Source organism: Salvelinus sp. IW2-2015, linkage group LG20, assembly GCF_002910315.2.
Source record: "Salvelinus sp. IW2-2015 linkage group LG20, ASM291031v2, whole genome shotgun sequence".
Taxonomy (NCBI): domain Eukaryota; kingdom Metazoa; phylum Chordata; class Actinopteri; order Salmoniformes; family Salmonidae; genus Salvelinus; species Salvelinus sp. IW2-2015.
In genome coordinates this window covers 24666763-24684078 of record NC_036860.1, presented here as the reverse complement: position 1 = coordinate 24684078, position 17316 = coordinate 24666763, and the positions used below count along the sequence as shown (strand labels likewise).

Below are 17316 nucleotides of genomic sequence, written 5' to 3'. Positions count from 1 at the left end.
GGAATCTAAAACAAAAATCCAGAAAATCACATTGTATGATTTTTAAATAATTAATTTGCATTTTATTGCATGACATAAGTATTTGATCACCTACCAACCAGTAAGAATTCCGGCTCTCACAGACCTGTTAGTTTTTCTTTAAGAAGCCCTCCTGTTCTCCACTCATTACCTGTATTAACTGCACCTGTTTGAACTCGTTACCTGTATAAAAGACACCTGTCCACACACTCAATCAAACAGACTCCAACCTCTCCACAATGGCCAAGACAAGAGAGCTGTGTAAGGACATCAGGGATAAAATTGTAGACCTGCACAAGGCTGGGATGGGCTACAGGACAATAGGCAAGCAGCTTGGTGAGAAGGCAACAACTGTTGGCGCAATTATTAGAAAATGGAAGAAGTTCAAGATGACGGTCAATCACCCTCGGTCTGGGGCTCCATGCAAGATCTCACCTCGTGGGGCATCAATGATCATGAGGAAGTTGAGGGATCAGCCCAGAACTACACGGCAGGACCTGGTCAATGACCTGAAGAGAGCTGGGACCACCGTTTCAAAGAAAACCATTAGTAACACACTACGCCGTCATGGATTAAAATCCTGCAGCGCACGCAAGGTCCCCCTGCTCAAGCCAGCGCATGTCCAGGCCCGTCTGAAGTTTGCCAATGACCATCTGGATGATCCAGAGGAGGAATGGGAGAAGGTCATGTGGTCTGATGAGACAAAAATAGAGCTTTTTGGTCTAAACTCCACTCGCCGTGTTTGGAGGAAGAAGAAGGATGAGTACAACCCTCTTATACACATCTAGATGTGTAAAAGACACAGGGATGATCCAGAGGAGGAATGGGAGAAGGTCATGTGGTCTGATGAGACAAAAATAGAGCTTTTTGGTCTAAACTCCACTCGCCGTGTTTGGAGGAAGAAGAAGGATGAGTACAACCCCAAGAACACCATCCCAACCGTGAAGCATGGAGGTGGAAACATAATTATTTGGGGATGCTTTTCTGCAAAGGGGACAGGACGACTGCACCGTATTAACCCTGTCTCTTATACACATCTAGATGTGTATAAGAGACAGGTGGAGAACAGGGCTTCTTAAAGAAAAACTAACAGGTCTGTGAGAGCCGAAATTCTTACTGGTTGGTAGGTGATCAAATACTTATGTCATGCAATAAAATGCAAATGAATTACTTAAAAATCATACAATGTGATTTTCTGGATTTTAATATCTATGATAATAATTACAGACCTCTACATGCTTTGTAAGTAGGAAAACCTGCAAAATCGGCAGTGTATCAAATACTTGTTCTCCCCACTGTATATAAATAATAATATATTATACTTGGTACATTTTGAGTGAGTAATTTAGTCAAATTGACTCATTTCAATATACTAGGGTTTTTTGTTGTTGAGTGTTAATCCTTTTTCGATAGTGAGTGACCACAAAATGGAAGACAAAATAACTGTTATTCCTATTGACATGAGTGTGGTGTTCATGATATTTTAGCTTAATTAAATTGATTTACATATGGTGTTTCTATTCAAAGAAAAAATACATATTTTCAGTAGCCAATGTATTGCCTACCTAAAACCATAATTTAATACATTTTAAGTCCTTCAAAATATAAACTACATATCGTGATAGTAGAATATACACTAGATATTGGCTACTGTGGGTGGTGTCACAGTAATTCAAAGAATAGTGATAAAGGAAATGAAAAATGCTAGGCATTTTTTTTAATCTGCTGAAATTATGCTCTGCTCCACACTCGCCCACCTACATGCTCTGGTATTCAAAAGCATCCCACTCATGTCAATGGATAGAATCAGTGAATGAATGGCTGCAGCTACCGTTACAAGGTCTGACAAGCTGCATAACAAAAGATGCCTTTATAGACAAAAGAACAATTAAGTCATTCAAACAAAATAAGTCGTTCAAACGACTTAATAAGTTGTTCAAACAAGATACTATCTAATTTGAACAATTTAGTAAAAATAAAAAGTATATTTTTTTTACTAAGTTGCTCAAACGAGATACTAACTAAATAATTCCAAGAGTCTAAGTTACTTTTTTTTGCCTTGGGCTTCAGGGCTTCCATAAGAAAGTTCAGTGAATCCTCCTCTTTTAACAGTGGCCATCAAAAAAGCTTTCAAAGGCGTTTTTTTCCCTCGACTGCATTCATAATGTTATAGGCTACAATAACTGGGCATGCGTATTTCTCTCCCTATGCGGCACTCGCAATTTGAATACACCTCGGGAGGAGTATTATTTTCTCGCACAGAATGTGACAGGCTGAACAATTGAATAGGTAAACTATTCCACTGTGGAGTTTTCTGATTCCCCTGCTGCTTACACGTGTTGTTGGCTGTGGAAAATGTTGTGTGGACAACAATTGAAAGGTTTCAGCTCTGCCTGGCTCTCATTTGGATCATAGGTACCAGGTCCCGGACCAATTTAACCCCTGGGGCTTACTGGATCTCAGCTCATAATAAATACTGGAAAGGTCACACACTACCCTATCCTGCGCTGGAATGGTTCAGAGCTGTGTTCTTGTCAACTCAAGTAACACCTAGAAAATGTGGAAAAATATGACAAAAAATTGGAGCGGTGTGCTGCAGAGATGGAAGGGAGCAATCGGTCAGGCCTCCCTGTTGGTACCTCCTTAGGTGAAAGGGGTTGTGGGATGTGTGTTCTAGCAGTGTGTTGTGAGGAATGAGTTAACATTAGGCTATGACAGAAATCTGGAAAGGTGAAGTCTGAGGCTGGAGTGGGTTGTCTCTGCATTCTCTCAGCCTGGGGAGGGTGTGTGTTTCTGCATTATCGTGCCCTTTATCCAGCTTCACTGATTCACTTGACATGATGATATATCTCTACACAACAGTTTCACTGTGAGTTCATCCCAGCCCGAGGCCAATGTTAAGTTGAAAGAAATATGATACAGTATAATCCTGTTTGTATTCATGTGAAATGTACTGTAGTATTTTCACTTGTATCAGTACACAAAGAGTCCGGTAGTGTATTATTTACTCTCTAATTGGACTTGTGAATTGGAGATTTCCCCTACTGGAATCTGACTGGCCATAGACAACCATTGCTTGTACAAGCCAGATGCTCTTCCATGGAACTTCTTTCAGCTGAGCTCCAACAGCATTAGAACATTCCCCAGATGGAGGCATCTGCTGAGTAAACATTTCCTGTTTTCTCAGTCAGAAACCTTTTACTATGCTCTCCAAAGTAAGCTCCTACTGCACACGTTGTCCTCTGTCCTTTCAATACCAATGGTGGCAAGGGTAGCGGTGGCAATAATTACATCATATTCTTTGTAGCGGTGGCAAGGCAAAAGTTTAGCAGCCGCTGCTAAATTAATATACGGGGAAACCCTGCCAATGGTCAGAACTGCAGGACTAACCCATGACTAGCAAAACTGGGTGTGGGAGGTCAGAAGAACTAGAGGCGAGGTGATGCGTGGGATGATGGTGCTCAATTCACAGTGTACAGTATTCACTTACTCAGCAATTCCACATCTACACACTAGTTCGGACATTTGGTAAATACCATTTAGTAATGGTAAGCTGCTTTCTAACCAAATATCTGCCTTTATCATGAACGTATCAAATTCATTTTTTCTCTCTCTGTTAAATTTGAAAAAGACTGCCACAGTCCGCTACGTAGTGCTTTAGCTCGAAGTCACTTCTGTTCCTCCTCCTCTCCCCTTTTCCATAGCATCTGTCATTGTCCCGGATGGATCTCTTCTTCTGGGAAGTGACTTTCCCTCCATTCCTCACAAAAATGATGTTGGACTCATCTGGAAAGGCTCAAGGGATTGGTTTTATTTAGATAAAAAAAACTACGATTTGCCAAACATAGCATATTCTACACATATAAATCTATCCATACATTCTGCTCTCTATCAGTGTAAACAATTTGAAGCATAATGTAGGACTAGTGACAAATATTTAAGAATGTTTAAATCCTATTGTCAAAACTTTGTCAAAACCTGACACAATCACTTAGAAATTAGGCTCGTCTTATTCTTCTCCAGATGCTTAGTATGCTTCAAATGAGGTATTTTTGACAGTTAGGCATCACACTGTGTTTCAGCAGGCTGTTGGCGATCATCCCAAAATTAGAGCTGGATTAAGGAGAAGCAAGGGGTATAGTGGTTCAGACGGAGTGTGAAGTGAGCTGTGCTTAATTAGACAGACCTGCGGTAAACAGTCCTCACTGAGGAGTGCTGTGGTGAAGCAGCTGGGGAGCGTTTGGACACTGTGCAATGCTGCTTCACACCCTGTATAACCTCCCTGTAAACTCTCTCTCTCTGAACTATGTCATGTGTGTCTCTGTCAACAGTATTTGGGATTTTATACGAGAAAGTGGAAAATGTTGTTTTGTCTTTGGTCGAAAGACTACTTCTATCAATCAAGTGCTGTAATTTCTCCGTATGTGCATGTGTGAGCCAGACAGGTTTACAGACTTCTTAACCATCAGGGAAGCAGATGTGACCGCTTTCTAATAATACACTCTGCCCTGTCCCCTAACCCAGACATACAGTAGTTGGTAACCAGACCTTTTACATTGAACATTTCAAGTAATTTAGCAGACACTCTTATCCAGAGCGACTTACAGGTGCAATTAATGTTAAGTGCCTTGCTCAAGGGCACATCGACAGATTTTTAACCTAGTCGGCTTGGGGTTTGAACCACTGACTTTTCAGTTACTGGCCCAATGCTCTTAACCGCTAGGCTACCTGCCACCTTTTAGCAGGGAATTTGTGAGTCTTCTCCAATGCTCTGCTACAGATGTAAGATCATAATTTGAGTCAGTTTGCTACAGCTGGAAAATCATCCTGCAGCAACAGGAAATGTGAACCATATGGATTATAATGAATGGACGTTGTTATAGGGATTGACCAATTTTTCGTAAGGGGAAAATCAAGTCTGAGATTTCGAAGTGGACATTTCCAACTCTTTTTAAACCTCAAATACCCTATAAGTTAAAAACGTCCTGCGCTGCAAGAAAGTTCTCCTGTAACAGGGTGATCAAATTAAGATCCTATGATCAACGAAAAGACTGATTTTATAGATTCACCCTATGAGTCATCGTTTCTCATTAGTCATGTGGCGGGCCAGCCCTCGGTTTTGCTTTTGCAGCCATTTTTAGACTCGGATGACAAACCACCAGGCCGCACAGGGCCTCCCAGCTGGTGGGTAATGGCTAACAGAATAGTAAAAAGCCTGTTGGAAACTATGAACACACAGCACCGCAAGCTTTTTCATAATGAAGACATTGCCTGTTTAAAAAAAAAAAAAAAAAGTTTCAATATCACATCTCTGATAGTACAGTAGCTGAATGTAATTTATTGTGTGGATCATTAAAATGGAAATGACCGACTGACTTGCCCGTCTTAATTGCCCATGAGAGGATACATAAAGTTGTATTGAATTAAATATAATGACTAATTGATGGGATTGTATGATGTCATTGCAGGTCTTATCTACCAGTACAATGAGGGAACACCTGTCTCTCCTAGCCCTGGCTCTGGTTTATTGCTGCTTCTGGAGCGTTCAGGCTGAAGTCTACACCTCTATAGGTAAACCTACACTAACGTTCAAAAGTTTGGGGTCACTTAGGAATGTCCTTGTTTTCTATGAAAACATACATGAAATTAGTTGCAAAATGAATAGGAAATATAGTCAAGATGTTGACAAGGTTACAAATAATGATTTTTAATTGAAATAATAATTGTGTCCTTCAAACTTTGCTTTCGTCAAAGAATCCTCCATTTGCAGCAATTACATCCTTGCAGACCTTTGGCATTCTCGTTGTCAATTTGTTGAGGTAATCTGAAGAGATTTCACCCCATGCTTCCTGAAGCCCCTCCCACAAATTGGATTGGCTTGATAGGCAAACTGCTCCCACAACAGCTCAATAGGGTTTAGATCCATCTTAATCTTTTCTTTTTATTGGCCAGTCTGAGATACAGCTTTTTCTTTGCAACTCTGCCTAGAAGGCCAGCATCCCGGAGTCGCCTCTTCACTGTTGACGTTTAGACTGGTGTTTTGCGGGTACTATTTAATGAAGCTGCCAGTTGAGGACTTGTGAGGCGTCTTTCTTAAACTAGACACTCTAATGTACTTGTCATTTTGCTCAGTTGTGCACCGGGGCCTCCCACGCCTCTTTCTATTCTGGTTAGAGCCAGTTTGTGCTGTTCTGTGAAGGGAGTAGTACACAGCATTGTACGAGATCTTCAGTTTCTTGGCAATTTCTCGCATGGAATAGCCTTAATTTCTCAGAACAAGAATAGACTGAAGAAAGTGCTTTTGTTTCTGGCCATTTTGAGCCTGTAATAGAACCCACAAATGCTGATGCTCCAGATACTCAACTAGTCTAAAGAAGGCCAGTTTTATTGCTTCTTTAATCAGTATGACAGTTGTGCTAACATAATTGCAAAAGGATTTTCTAATGATCAATTAGCCTTTTAAAATGCTAACCTTGGATTAGCTAACACAACGTGCAATTGGAACACAGGAGTGATGGTTGCTGATAATGGGCCTCTGTACGCCTATGTAGATATTCCATTAAAAATCAGCCGTTTCCAGCTACAATAGTCATTTACAAAATTAACAATGTCTACATGTATTTCTCATGTATTTCTGAGCAATGTGATGTTACTTTAATGGACAAAAAATGTGCTATTCTTTCAAAAACAAGGATATTTCTAAGCGACCCCAAACTTTTGAATGGTAGTGTATACCTGTATGGTTATACCATTACGCCTCTGTAGGTACCCTTTACCATTACACATCTATAAGTAGACCTATACCTTGTATCTGACATGACACCAGTCAACCTTAGTTTCTGCATTCCCTAATTCCTGTCGTAAATCATCTCATTTAGAATTCTTAAGTCTATAGGATATTGAGTTCGGGATTCCTGCTTTTCCATGCATGTTGATGACGCTGTATTTGCTGTGTCCAGTGTGCTATTGAGAAGAGAGAGCTTTACACCTCCAGCCTACGGCGCCTCTTTGTCTTAGAGTTGACTGACGTTCTTTCTCTCGCCAAACCTCCAGTGTTCAACAGGCTTCTAAAAAGTATCTGGAAAAGAATTAGCTAAGTCTCTGAACTCTCCTCACATCTGTCCAGTATAGCTACCAAATGAAGGAAACACCTGCTATAGACAAGGCATAGGATCGTTTACAGGATAAGCAAGTAGCACCAGTTCTTTTTGAGTCCAATTTCTAAAATAACATGGTGAGCATAATTTCACTGAAATTGGCACCATCAGCCTGCTTAATGTCAGTTCAATAATCTGTAATTTATATACTTACTTTGGCTGCCATTACCCTAAGATATAAATATTGCATGAAGCTGTTTCGCTTTCCTTCTGGCAACAGCATTGAGTTCACTCATAACTGTCTAGTGTTGCTATGGAATTGTTTTCTGCAAACAGCAACATTCCCACCCCCTTACCCCAAGAACCATGGGTATTTAGAGTGGTGTGTGTGGTTGGACACATACCGGTAATTCTATACAATCACAGCAGAGAATGCTACAGGTGGAAACTTTTCACTTACTGTGAAGAGTCTGTGTGAGGAAACCGTTATTTTCCGGACAATTAAACCAAAGCATATTCTACATCCCCCACTTTCCCTCAGGAAATGATGATCAAGGGAAAATACTTGATCTGGTTGCCGAACACATTTATTATATAGGTCTATAACACAGAACACAAAAGCGTCAGTATATTTAATGAGTCATCTCCAGTTTCATATTCAACATGGGCCTTTATTTTTCTTTCCACTTTCCATTAGGTCAAATGACAGACCTGATATACACAGAGAAGGAGTTGGTTCAGTCCTTGAAAGAATATATCCAAGCAGAGGAGTCCAAACTTGCTGCTGTGAAAAGGTGACCACTACACTCTGTAACCATAGTGCTAATAAAGGCGACTTTGATAGCCATGTTTTCAATTATGTTAATTTGCCAAAATAAGACTAGACAGAATAAGCCCATTTTGAGAAATGWTCAATAATCAGATTGTAGCACGATTGGAGATCATTGTCTACTGTACTGAACCAGACTCTTTTCTTCCCTGTGCTGTGTTGTAGCTGGGCTAACAAGCTGGACGTGCTGACGCGTGCCTCCACCTCAGACCCAGAGGTCTACCTGGCCCACCCCGTCAACGCCTACAAGCTGATGAAGAGACTCAACACCGAGTGGTCCGAGCTGGAGAGCCTTGTGCTGCAGGACCCCTCAGATGGTAAGATCGGGTCGGAGGGAGGGAGAGGTTACAGCTTCTATATAGCTCCTCTGTGTGTGTGTGGGTGTGAGGAGGCTTCTGGAAAAGAAGGTGTGAGGCCAATTCTGATCCATCATGCTCCACCCCAACATCTGCAGAGTAGAGTTGGGGTGAGTAGAGTGGAGCTGAGAGAGAACACAGGCTGTCGTCTTTCACGTGCAGCTGCATCTTTCCTCTGTTTACATTGGCCACGTCTGCGGTGTATGAGGCCGCATACCACTGGTATGACKAAACATTTATTTTTACTGTTCTAATTAAGTTGCTAACCAGTTTATAATAACAATATGCACCTCCAGAGTTTGTGGTATATCAAATGTATTTATGATTGTATATGACCAATATACCACGGCTAAGGGCTGTATCCAGGCCCTCCACGTTGCGTTGTGCGTAAGAACAGCCCTTAGCCGTGGTATATTGACAGCTGTCTCTTATACACATCTAGATGTGTATAATATACCACACCCCATCGTGCCTTATTGCTTAATTATATCAGCTACTCTCCCTTGTGTGTCCCTGGAGAGCTCTTAGCCACTGTGTGACTAGCATCACAGTTTACTAATTCCAAAGAGTTTTGGGACGCCGTAAAGTCCATGGAGAATAAGAGCACCTTCTCCCAGCTGCCCACTGCACTGAGGCTAGGAAACACTGTCACCACCGATAAATCCACAATAATTGAGAATTTCYATAAGCTTTTTTCTATGGCTGGCCATGCTTTCCACATGGCTACCCRTACKCCGGRCAACAGCTCTGCACRCCCCYCAGCAACTTGCCCAAGCCCCCCCGCTTCTCCTTCACRCAAATCCAGATAGCTGATGTTCTGAAAGAGCTGCAAWATCTGGACCCCTACAAATCAGCRYGGCTAGACAATCTGGACCCTCTRTTTCTYAAAMMATCRGCCGAAATTGTTGCAACCCCTATTACTAGCCTGTTTAACCTCTCCTTCGTATCGTCTGAGATCCCTAAAGATTGGAAAGCTTCCGCGGTCATCCCCCTCTTCAAAGGGGGAGACACTCTAGACCCAAACTGTCACAGACCTATATCCATCCTGCCCTGCCWTTCTAAAGTCTTCGAAAGCCAAGTGAACAAACAGATCACCGACCATTTCGAATCCCACCGTACCTTCTCTACTATGCAATCTGGTTTCTGAGCTGGTCATGGGTGCACCTCAGCCACGCTCAAGGTCCTAAACGATATCATAACCGCCATAGATAAAAGACAATACTGTGCAGCCGTTTTCATCGACCTGGCCAAGGCTTTCGACTCTGTCAATCACCGCATTCTTATCGGCAGACTCAGTAGCCTTGGTTTCTCAAATGACTGCTTCGCCTGGTTCACCAACTACTTCACAGATAGAGTTCAGTGTGTCAAATCGGAGGGCCTGTTGTCCGGACCTCTATGGGGGTGCCACAGGGTTCAATTCTCGGGCCGACTCTTTTCTCTGTATATATCAATGATGTCGCTCTTGCTGCTGGTGAGTCTCTGATCCACCTCTACGCAGACGACACCATTCTGTATACATCTGGCCCTTCCTTGGACACTGTAACAAACCTCCAAACGAGCTTCAATGCCATACAACACTCCTTCCGTGGCCTCCAACTGCTCTTTAATAKTAGTAAAACTAAATGCATGCTCTTCAKCRGATWGCTGCCRGCACCTGCCCGCCCGRCRAGCATCYCTACTCTGGACGGTTCTGYCCCAGAATATGTGGACAACTACAAATACCTAGGTGTCTGGTTAGACTGTAAACTCTRCTTCCAGACTCACATTAAGCATCTCAAATCCAAAATTTAAATCTAGAATCGGCTTCATATTCCGCAACAAAGCCTCCTTCACTCATGCTGCCAAACATACCCTCGTAAAACTGACTATCCTACCGATCCTTGACTTCGGCGATGTCATTTACAAAATAGCCTCCAACACTCTACTCAGCAAATTGGATGTAGTCTATCACAGTGCCATCCGTTTTGTCACCAAAGCCACATATACTACCCACCACTGCGACCTGTATGCTCTCGCTGGCTGGACCTCGCTACATATTTGTCGCCAAACCCACTGGCTCCAGGTCATCTATAAGTCTTTGCTAGGTAAAGTCCCGCCTTATCTCAGCTCACTGGTCACCATAGCAACACCCATCCGTAGCACGCGCTCCAGCAGGTATGTCTCACTGGTCATCCCCAAAGCCAACACCTACTTTGGCAGCCTTTCCTTCCAGTTCTCTGCTGCCAATGACTGGAACYAATTGCAAAAATCACTGAKGCTGGAGACTTATATCTCCCTCACRAACTTTAAGCATCAGCTGTCAGAGCAGCTTACCGATCACTGTACCTGTACACAGCCCATCTGTAAATAGCACACCCAACTACACTATCCCCATACTGTTAATACATTTTTTGCTCTTTTGCACCCCAGTATCTCTACTTGCATATCATCATCTGCACATCTATCACTCCAGTGTTAATGCTAACTTTAWTGCAAAATMATTTTGCCACTATGGCCTATTTATTGCCTACCTCCCTAACCTTACTACATCTGCACACACTGTACATATATTTTTCTATTGTGTTATTGACTGTACGTTTGTTTATGTGTAACTCTGTTGTTGTTTTTGTCGCACTGCTTTGCTTTATCTMGGTCKGGTCGCAGTTGTAAATGAGWACTCGTTCTCAACTGTTCTACCTGGTTAAATAAAGGTGAAATAAAAAATAAAAATAAACATTCTCTAGTTGTCTTGACCTCACACACTACATTATCACACATCATAGCAGTGCACACCAGGCAACTCCAATGCAGATGTTTTGTGCTGTGATGCCTTCGACTCATTGTTTGCGTCCCACATMGTCCCTATCAAYGCCCTGGTCAAAAGTAGTGAGTYGTGTGGTATTTGGGACACAGCCTTTTCACTGCTTCACTCTGTGTCCTTATCAATGTGTTCCCTCCTCAGGGTTCATCTCCAACATGACTGTACACAGGCAGTACTTCCCTGACGAGGAGGATGAGAAAGGTGCTGCCAAGGCACTGATGCGTCTCCAGGACACGTACAAACTGGATTCAGAGAGTTTCTCCAAGGGCAAACTTCCTGGTGAGGCTCTATCATCTCCTTGACTCATCCCTACTCTTTGTGTGTGAACACTCACTGAAACGCTGCCATGGAAGATTCCAGAAGCCTCCAGATGTGTTATCACAGTGGGTACATCCCAAATAGCTCCCTATTCCCTACACAGTGCACTACTTTTGATTAGAGCTCTGGTCAAAAGTAGTGCACTTATGTGGGGAATAGGGTGCCATTTGGGATGTAGACGGTGTGTGAGCTGAGCATTTCTCAGCCTGCCCTTCCAGCACTACCAGACCGCAGAGAACGGTTTCTCTTTCGCCCAGCCAGATGTTTACCCTCTCCAGAAATGCAAGCTCAAACAAAACAGTCTTGATACTGGGGAGCAAATGCTGTGGCCACACATTCACTATGTATATCTTGTATGACAAATATGCATCCTATCCTAGTATTGCACACCCCACCAAGTCTGGGAGGTCTGTCAGGAAAAAGGTTGCAAAAGCAAAGGGTTRTGATATGACCCTCTTACTGCTGCTACAGCAACGTCCTCTACAGTATCATAACACCATTGTGGATTTATGGAGCATTCTTATGGAGTAACCTCATAAGCAGTTGCTAAACTACTCATAAACAGCTGTCTTAATAATGGATGTTATTATGACATGCTACCGGGAAACCTCAAACAGAGCAGAATGGTGCTGAATTGCCAAAAGGGTGCATTATACTATACTATACTATACTATACCTGCAGGTATGCACCAGAATGCCATCCTGACAGTAGATGACTGTTACGACATGGGGAAGACGGCGTACAACGAGGCAGACTACTACCACGCGGTGCTGTGGATGCAGCAGGCCCTCAGGCAGATGGATGCAGGGGAGGAGCACGTGGTGTCCAAGGCRGATGTCCTGGACTATCTCAGCTACTCCGTRTACCAGATGGGAGACCTGCCCCGCGCCATCGAGCTGACACGCCGCCTAGTGGCCATCGGTAGGACACACACACACGCGACACACCGCTGTTTCATATCCAGGAGCTTATTTTTAGGGGTGTTTGACATACAYGAGAGACGTCTTACTCMCTCATACCCTCTCTCTCYCACACATTCTCACTTTCTCAATCTCTTCTGCTCTCGCTCTCCRTCACACATTCTCATTCACGCACTCACTCTCCCTCACGTACTCTCATATTCTCACCCTCTCAAAACCTCTCGTATACGTCCAGAGTTACAGGGTGTAACCCAAAGCGTGCTCATGGTTTACTATTTTGAACTGCATCAGGAATGTTGTCTGTTTAAAGGCTGCAARTATGGAGTTCTGGTTACTTTGCTTGAATGTGAAGTCTAATGAACCGAACCCAAGGRCAACACCTAGTAAGATCTACCAGCATATTTACCAAGGAAAGAGTCAGATTTAAAACAATAACATCAGCTGCTGTAGTTAGCTAGAGTAACATATCGTTGGGTAGTTGTGTCTAGTTTTGGTATCTTTTTTTTTTTACAGCTGTCTGTGACCCCCAATCCCCTGTGTGATTGTGGCAGGAAAAGTGCTACTTTTAACTCAGCTAACTTTGAAGTAAACAAAGGGAAATACCATACTAGGGAGTTGGTATAACATTTTTGTTGTAGAGGTTCCTGTAATTCAAACTGAAAAGACAACTGGATCTAACTAAAGTAAKTGAATGCCTTTTTGCTATACTGGATTAAATCCTTTATCATGTCTCTCATCTCATAACATGTAATGGCAATTTTGAAATAACTGACTCCAAACACCACAAGTGGGCGTCTGATTTCAGACATTCAATGTTAGTGTCAAGGCCTATTTCCCTTGATACTCAAAACGGATTCATTTTGTATGGTTGAAGTAGCATCACACAGAGAGAGACCGTTCCTTTTCACTCAAACCATTGATGAGAGTTAAACGTTGTTGAATTGTGCCATGCCATCACACAATTCCCTCATATTCCCCCATGTGCTGTTAATCTGCCGAACTGCATTACCCATGGTGTCCTTACAGACTCGAGCCACCAGAGGGCAGGAGAGAACCTGCGTTACTTTGAGAAGCTGCTGTCCAAGCAGCTGAAGGAGCTGAACCAAGAGGTCCAGGAGCCGGCCACAGAGGAGCCCATCCAGCTGGGGACCTACAAGAGACCCAAGGACTACCTGCCTGAGAGGGAGATCTACGAGGGCCTGTGTAGGGGAGAGGGAGTCAAAATGGTGAGACCGACTGACTCTTATAACGCACAGATAGGGTTTTTAAAAGTAAGGAGCATGAGATGTAGCCTGTTCCCAGTATGTGATATCATGTCAACTCCTTGTCACTCGTTGTCATGGTGTGACGAGGAGTGACATGGAGTTGACAAGAGAGCAGAAGCAGACGGGCGGCTAAATGAGATGGTGTCAAAAGGGTGATGTCTAAAAGAGAKACGCAGTTATTGTGAGGGAACTTTTAGAGGTGAGGTCATTTGACAGGGTTTTGGAGAGGAGCTGTGAATTCCGGTCTAACTCCCACACCCTCGAACCCACCCCATCCAGACCAGTGAGCGGCGCAGCCGGCTGTACTGCCGCTACCATGACGGGAACAGGAACCCTCGCCTGCTGCTCCAGCCCATGAAGGAGGAGGACGAGTGGGACAGCCCACACATCGTCCGTTACCTCAACGCCCTTTCAGACTCAGAAATTGAGAAGATTAAGCAGCTGGCCAAGCCCAGGGTGAGAGGAGCAGAGAAGCAGCAGGGCCACTATTACCTCACAGATTATCTATGTTTTTAGATATAACACTATACTGTATGTCTCAGTGGTAGTATCGAAACATTGTATCATAAGGTGGTGAATGTCCAAGGAAAATGAGATGTTACAAGTACTGTATGTCAATATTTATTCCTACTTGTCTGTAAACCTTTGTATAGCTTGCGAGAGCTACTGTTCGAGACCCCAAAACAGGCGTCCTGACCACAGCAAACTACAGGGTATCAAAAAGGTGAGTCATTATGGGTAAGCAGGGTTTTGGCGCCCTCTGTGGTTCATGTTTAGCTATGCTTCACGTCTGGGTGAATGAGTGGTGTTGTTGTGTCGAGTCAGTGGATCTGTTGTCCTTCAGTGCCTGGCTGGAGGGGGAGGAGGACCCTGTTATTGAGCGTGTCAACCAGAGGATAGAGGACATCACAGGCCTGACAACGCAGACTGCCGAGTTACTCCAGGTACACACCACATACTGTATAGGGCTGTACATGCATTCTACCTGTTAAGACACGCATATTACCTAGCACTGGATACTATTTTCTGGTGGCTCACTGCAAGAATACCCCTGTTCACTCTTTGAAACTATACTGACAATCTTAACAGACACCTGGTTTTGTGTGACTAGTCTTTCAGCTTCAGATGTTGTTAAATAATTCAGCTTCTTCTCTTTTCACTGAACAGATTGCTAACTATGGGGTCGGAGGACAATATGAGCCACATTTTGATTTCTCCAGGGTAAGGGTAACCTCTAGACGGCCTAAAATTGCTCTCTGTTGCATCTGAGAAGGGATGCAACAGGCATGCAATGGTTTATCCTGCTGGGTTCTATGGGGAAGTATGTTTTCACGTGACCTGTGATAAAAAAATGACTTCCGTAGCACACACATTTACCGCTGCGCTGTTGACGGTGTTAGCAGTCAACATGCAAGACATTGTCTAAGACAAATGTAGACCTATAAAGTTTTGTCGGGCTTCTCCATCTCATTGACCATCCACTGCTAGAATAGTGTGTAATCTAAGAGAGGCCCAGAATTCCTATATGGCAGATTGCCAAACGAGACCTAGGTATTATCTCAAATGGCACCATATTCCCTATATAGTGCACTACTTTTGACCAGGGCTCTTGGACGCGTCCCTAGATGATGGGTTGAGTCACAGTTCAACCATGTCCATAACTCCCGAGTGCATCTTCCTAGAAGGAGAAGAGTCTCTAGTAATAATATACAACTGTAATTAGAAAATCAGCACATTTTCAGACATGTTCAAGTTTGTCCATGCATGCTGCCTTTGATATGTGGTGATTGAGTTATGGGATTCTTTAAAAACACATTCAATACACGGTCAGAAGTTGTTTTATTTTACGTTTCTGGCAACAACAAAATCACAGCAGGATGAAGATTGCATTTTTAAACTCGGGCACAGTTTAAGGTTTTATAGTGAGTCATGTGTGTAGGTTTCTTCTGTCTGGAAGGTTTCAGACTGTGCAATGCAAGATTCCCGGGGCCACCACCCATTTGTAGACAGTGCATATGGGAGGTGCACAAAGTATCAATTCACTTCATGAAAATATATCCATATAATCAAATAGTGAATCTAATCATCTACATTATTCTATATTATATTCAATATACTAAATATTCAGTAGTAGCTCATATTTTGTGAAATTGGTTAACTGATTTTTCAATAACTATGTTAAGTCAAACAGTTGTTAATAATCCATTTAGTTATAGATATTATATATATATATATTTATTTAGTGCCCTAGTGGCGGGATCCAAGAGTTATTCATTTCAGTCTGGGTTAAAAGTTATAAACATTTGTTGCAGCGTCCTCAGGACATCATGGTCGATGGAAATAGACTTGCTACCTTCCTGAACTACGTAAGTACATGTCTCTGTGTATGTTCAACGTGTGTTTTACTCTCAAATTTTATCTTCATAGAAAGATGAACCTGATGCTTTCAAAACATTAGGCACTGGAAATCGTGTGGCTACTTTTTTAAATTACGTAAGTATGCGTCTCCAGTTGCTGCRGTCAATTTACAGTAGCAGTTACTGATTTAGATTTGGACTCTTTTTTTGGGGGTCTCCATTTTGCATCATTTTTTTGTTTTCGGCAGATCCATGAACTCTATTTGAATATTGGACTTCAATTGATTGACATTTCCATGTTTCTCAACCATTTGACAAATCGGTGTCACCGATTTAACCTAATCACTAACCTAGTAGATGGTTGTCGGAAGAAAGGTGGTCAAAAACAGGACATTTCCCCTTGGAGTCTCTGTCAGTCAATTTCAGTGCATATTGCGGCGTGTTGTACCCCCCACCCCCTCCCCACAACATGCTACCTTGTTTCTTGGTCCATGCTAATACTGTATGCATGATGTGAGTGTGTAAACAGAAGAAGAATGCCATGCTTTGCAAAACTACAGCGCTTTTGGACCACTCAGTTTTCTGCTGCACTTCTGTCTAGTTGAATGACTGGCTGTTATGGACTTGGTGTTGCTGTATAATAGTATAATGGTGTTGAATAAACATTATGTTTAGTGTCATTAAACAATTTGTCATAGTTTCAAGACTTTCAAGACACTTATTTAGATCGTCAGTAGTCTTTACATTGCTATATGTTATTATTTTATTTCGATCGTCAGTAGTCTTTACATTGCTACATGTTATTTAGATCGTCAGTAGGTCTTTACATTGCTACATGTTATTATTTTATTTAGATCGTCAGTAGTCTTTACATTGCTACATGTTATTTTTTAAATTTAGCTCGTCAGTAGTCTTTACATTGCTACATGTTATTTTTTTATCGATCGTCGTAGTCTTTAACTATGCTACAATGTTATTATTTTTATTTCGATCGTCAGTAGTCTTTACATTGCTACATGTTATTTTTTTTTATTTCGATCGTCAGTAGTCTTTACATGCTACATGTTATTATTTTTATTTCGATCGTCAGTAGTCTTTACATTGCTGCATGTTATTATTTATTTTAGATCGTCAGTAGTCTTTACATTGCTTTTAACCCCATTTGTTTTTAAATTTTTTTTTTCTATTTAGATCGTCAGTAGTCTTTACATTGCTACATGTTATTTTTTTTATTTAGATCGTCAGTAGTCTTTACATTGCTACATGTTATTTTTTTATTTAGATCGTCAGTAGTCTTTACATTGCTACATGTTATTATTTTATTTAGATCGTCAGTAGTCTTTACATTGCTACAT

The 17316-nt window shown here is 42.2% G+C and overlaps 1 protein-coding gene across 5 annotated transcripts in view; it reads left to right on the top strand.

Annotated features, from left to right (window-relative positions):
- LOC111981223 (prolyl 4-hydroxylase subunit alpha-2) overlaps positions 1-17316 on the top strand; it is a 40247-nt gene that overhangs the window by 14650 nt on the left and 8281 nt on the right. Inside the window, exons 2-14 of one of the 5 annotated variants that reach the window (XR_011481721.1) lie at positions 5487-5589; positions 7813-7909; positions 8110-8261; positions 11242-11379; positions 12101-12340; positions 13366-13565; positions 13884-14060; positions 14258-14328; positions 14449-14548; positions 14772-14825; positions 16032-16097; positions 16210-16742; positions 16781-16850. Coding sequence is in view for 4 of the 5 variants with exons in the window: in XM_024012394.2 (XP_023868162.1) it covers positions 5505-5589; positions 7813-7909; positions 8110-8261; positions 11242-11379; positions 12101-12340; positions 13366-13565; positions 13884-14060; positions 14258-14328; positions 14449-14548; positions 14772-14825; positions 16032-16097; positions 16210-16473 (1644 nt within the window). In the remaining variant the exon portion in view is untranslated. Of the gene's footprint in view, positions 1-5486; positions 5590-7812; positions 7910-8109; positions 8262-11241; positions 11380-12100; positions 12341-13365; positions 13566-13883; positions 14061-14257; positions 14329-14448; positions 14549-14771; positions 14826-15916; positions 15971-16031; positions 16098-16209; positions 16851-17316 lie in introns of those variants that run through there. The other 4 variants (XM_024012397.2, XM_024012394.2, XM_024012395.2 and 1 more) reach the window with 4 other exon arrangements.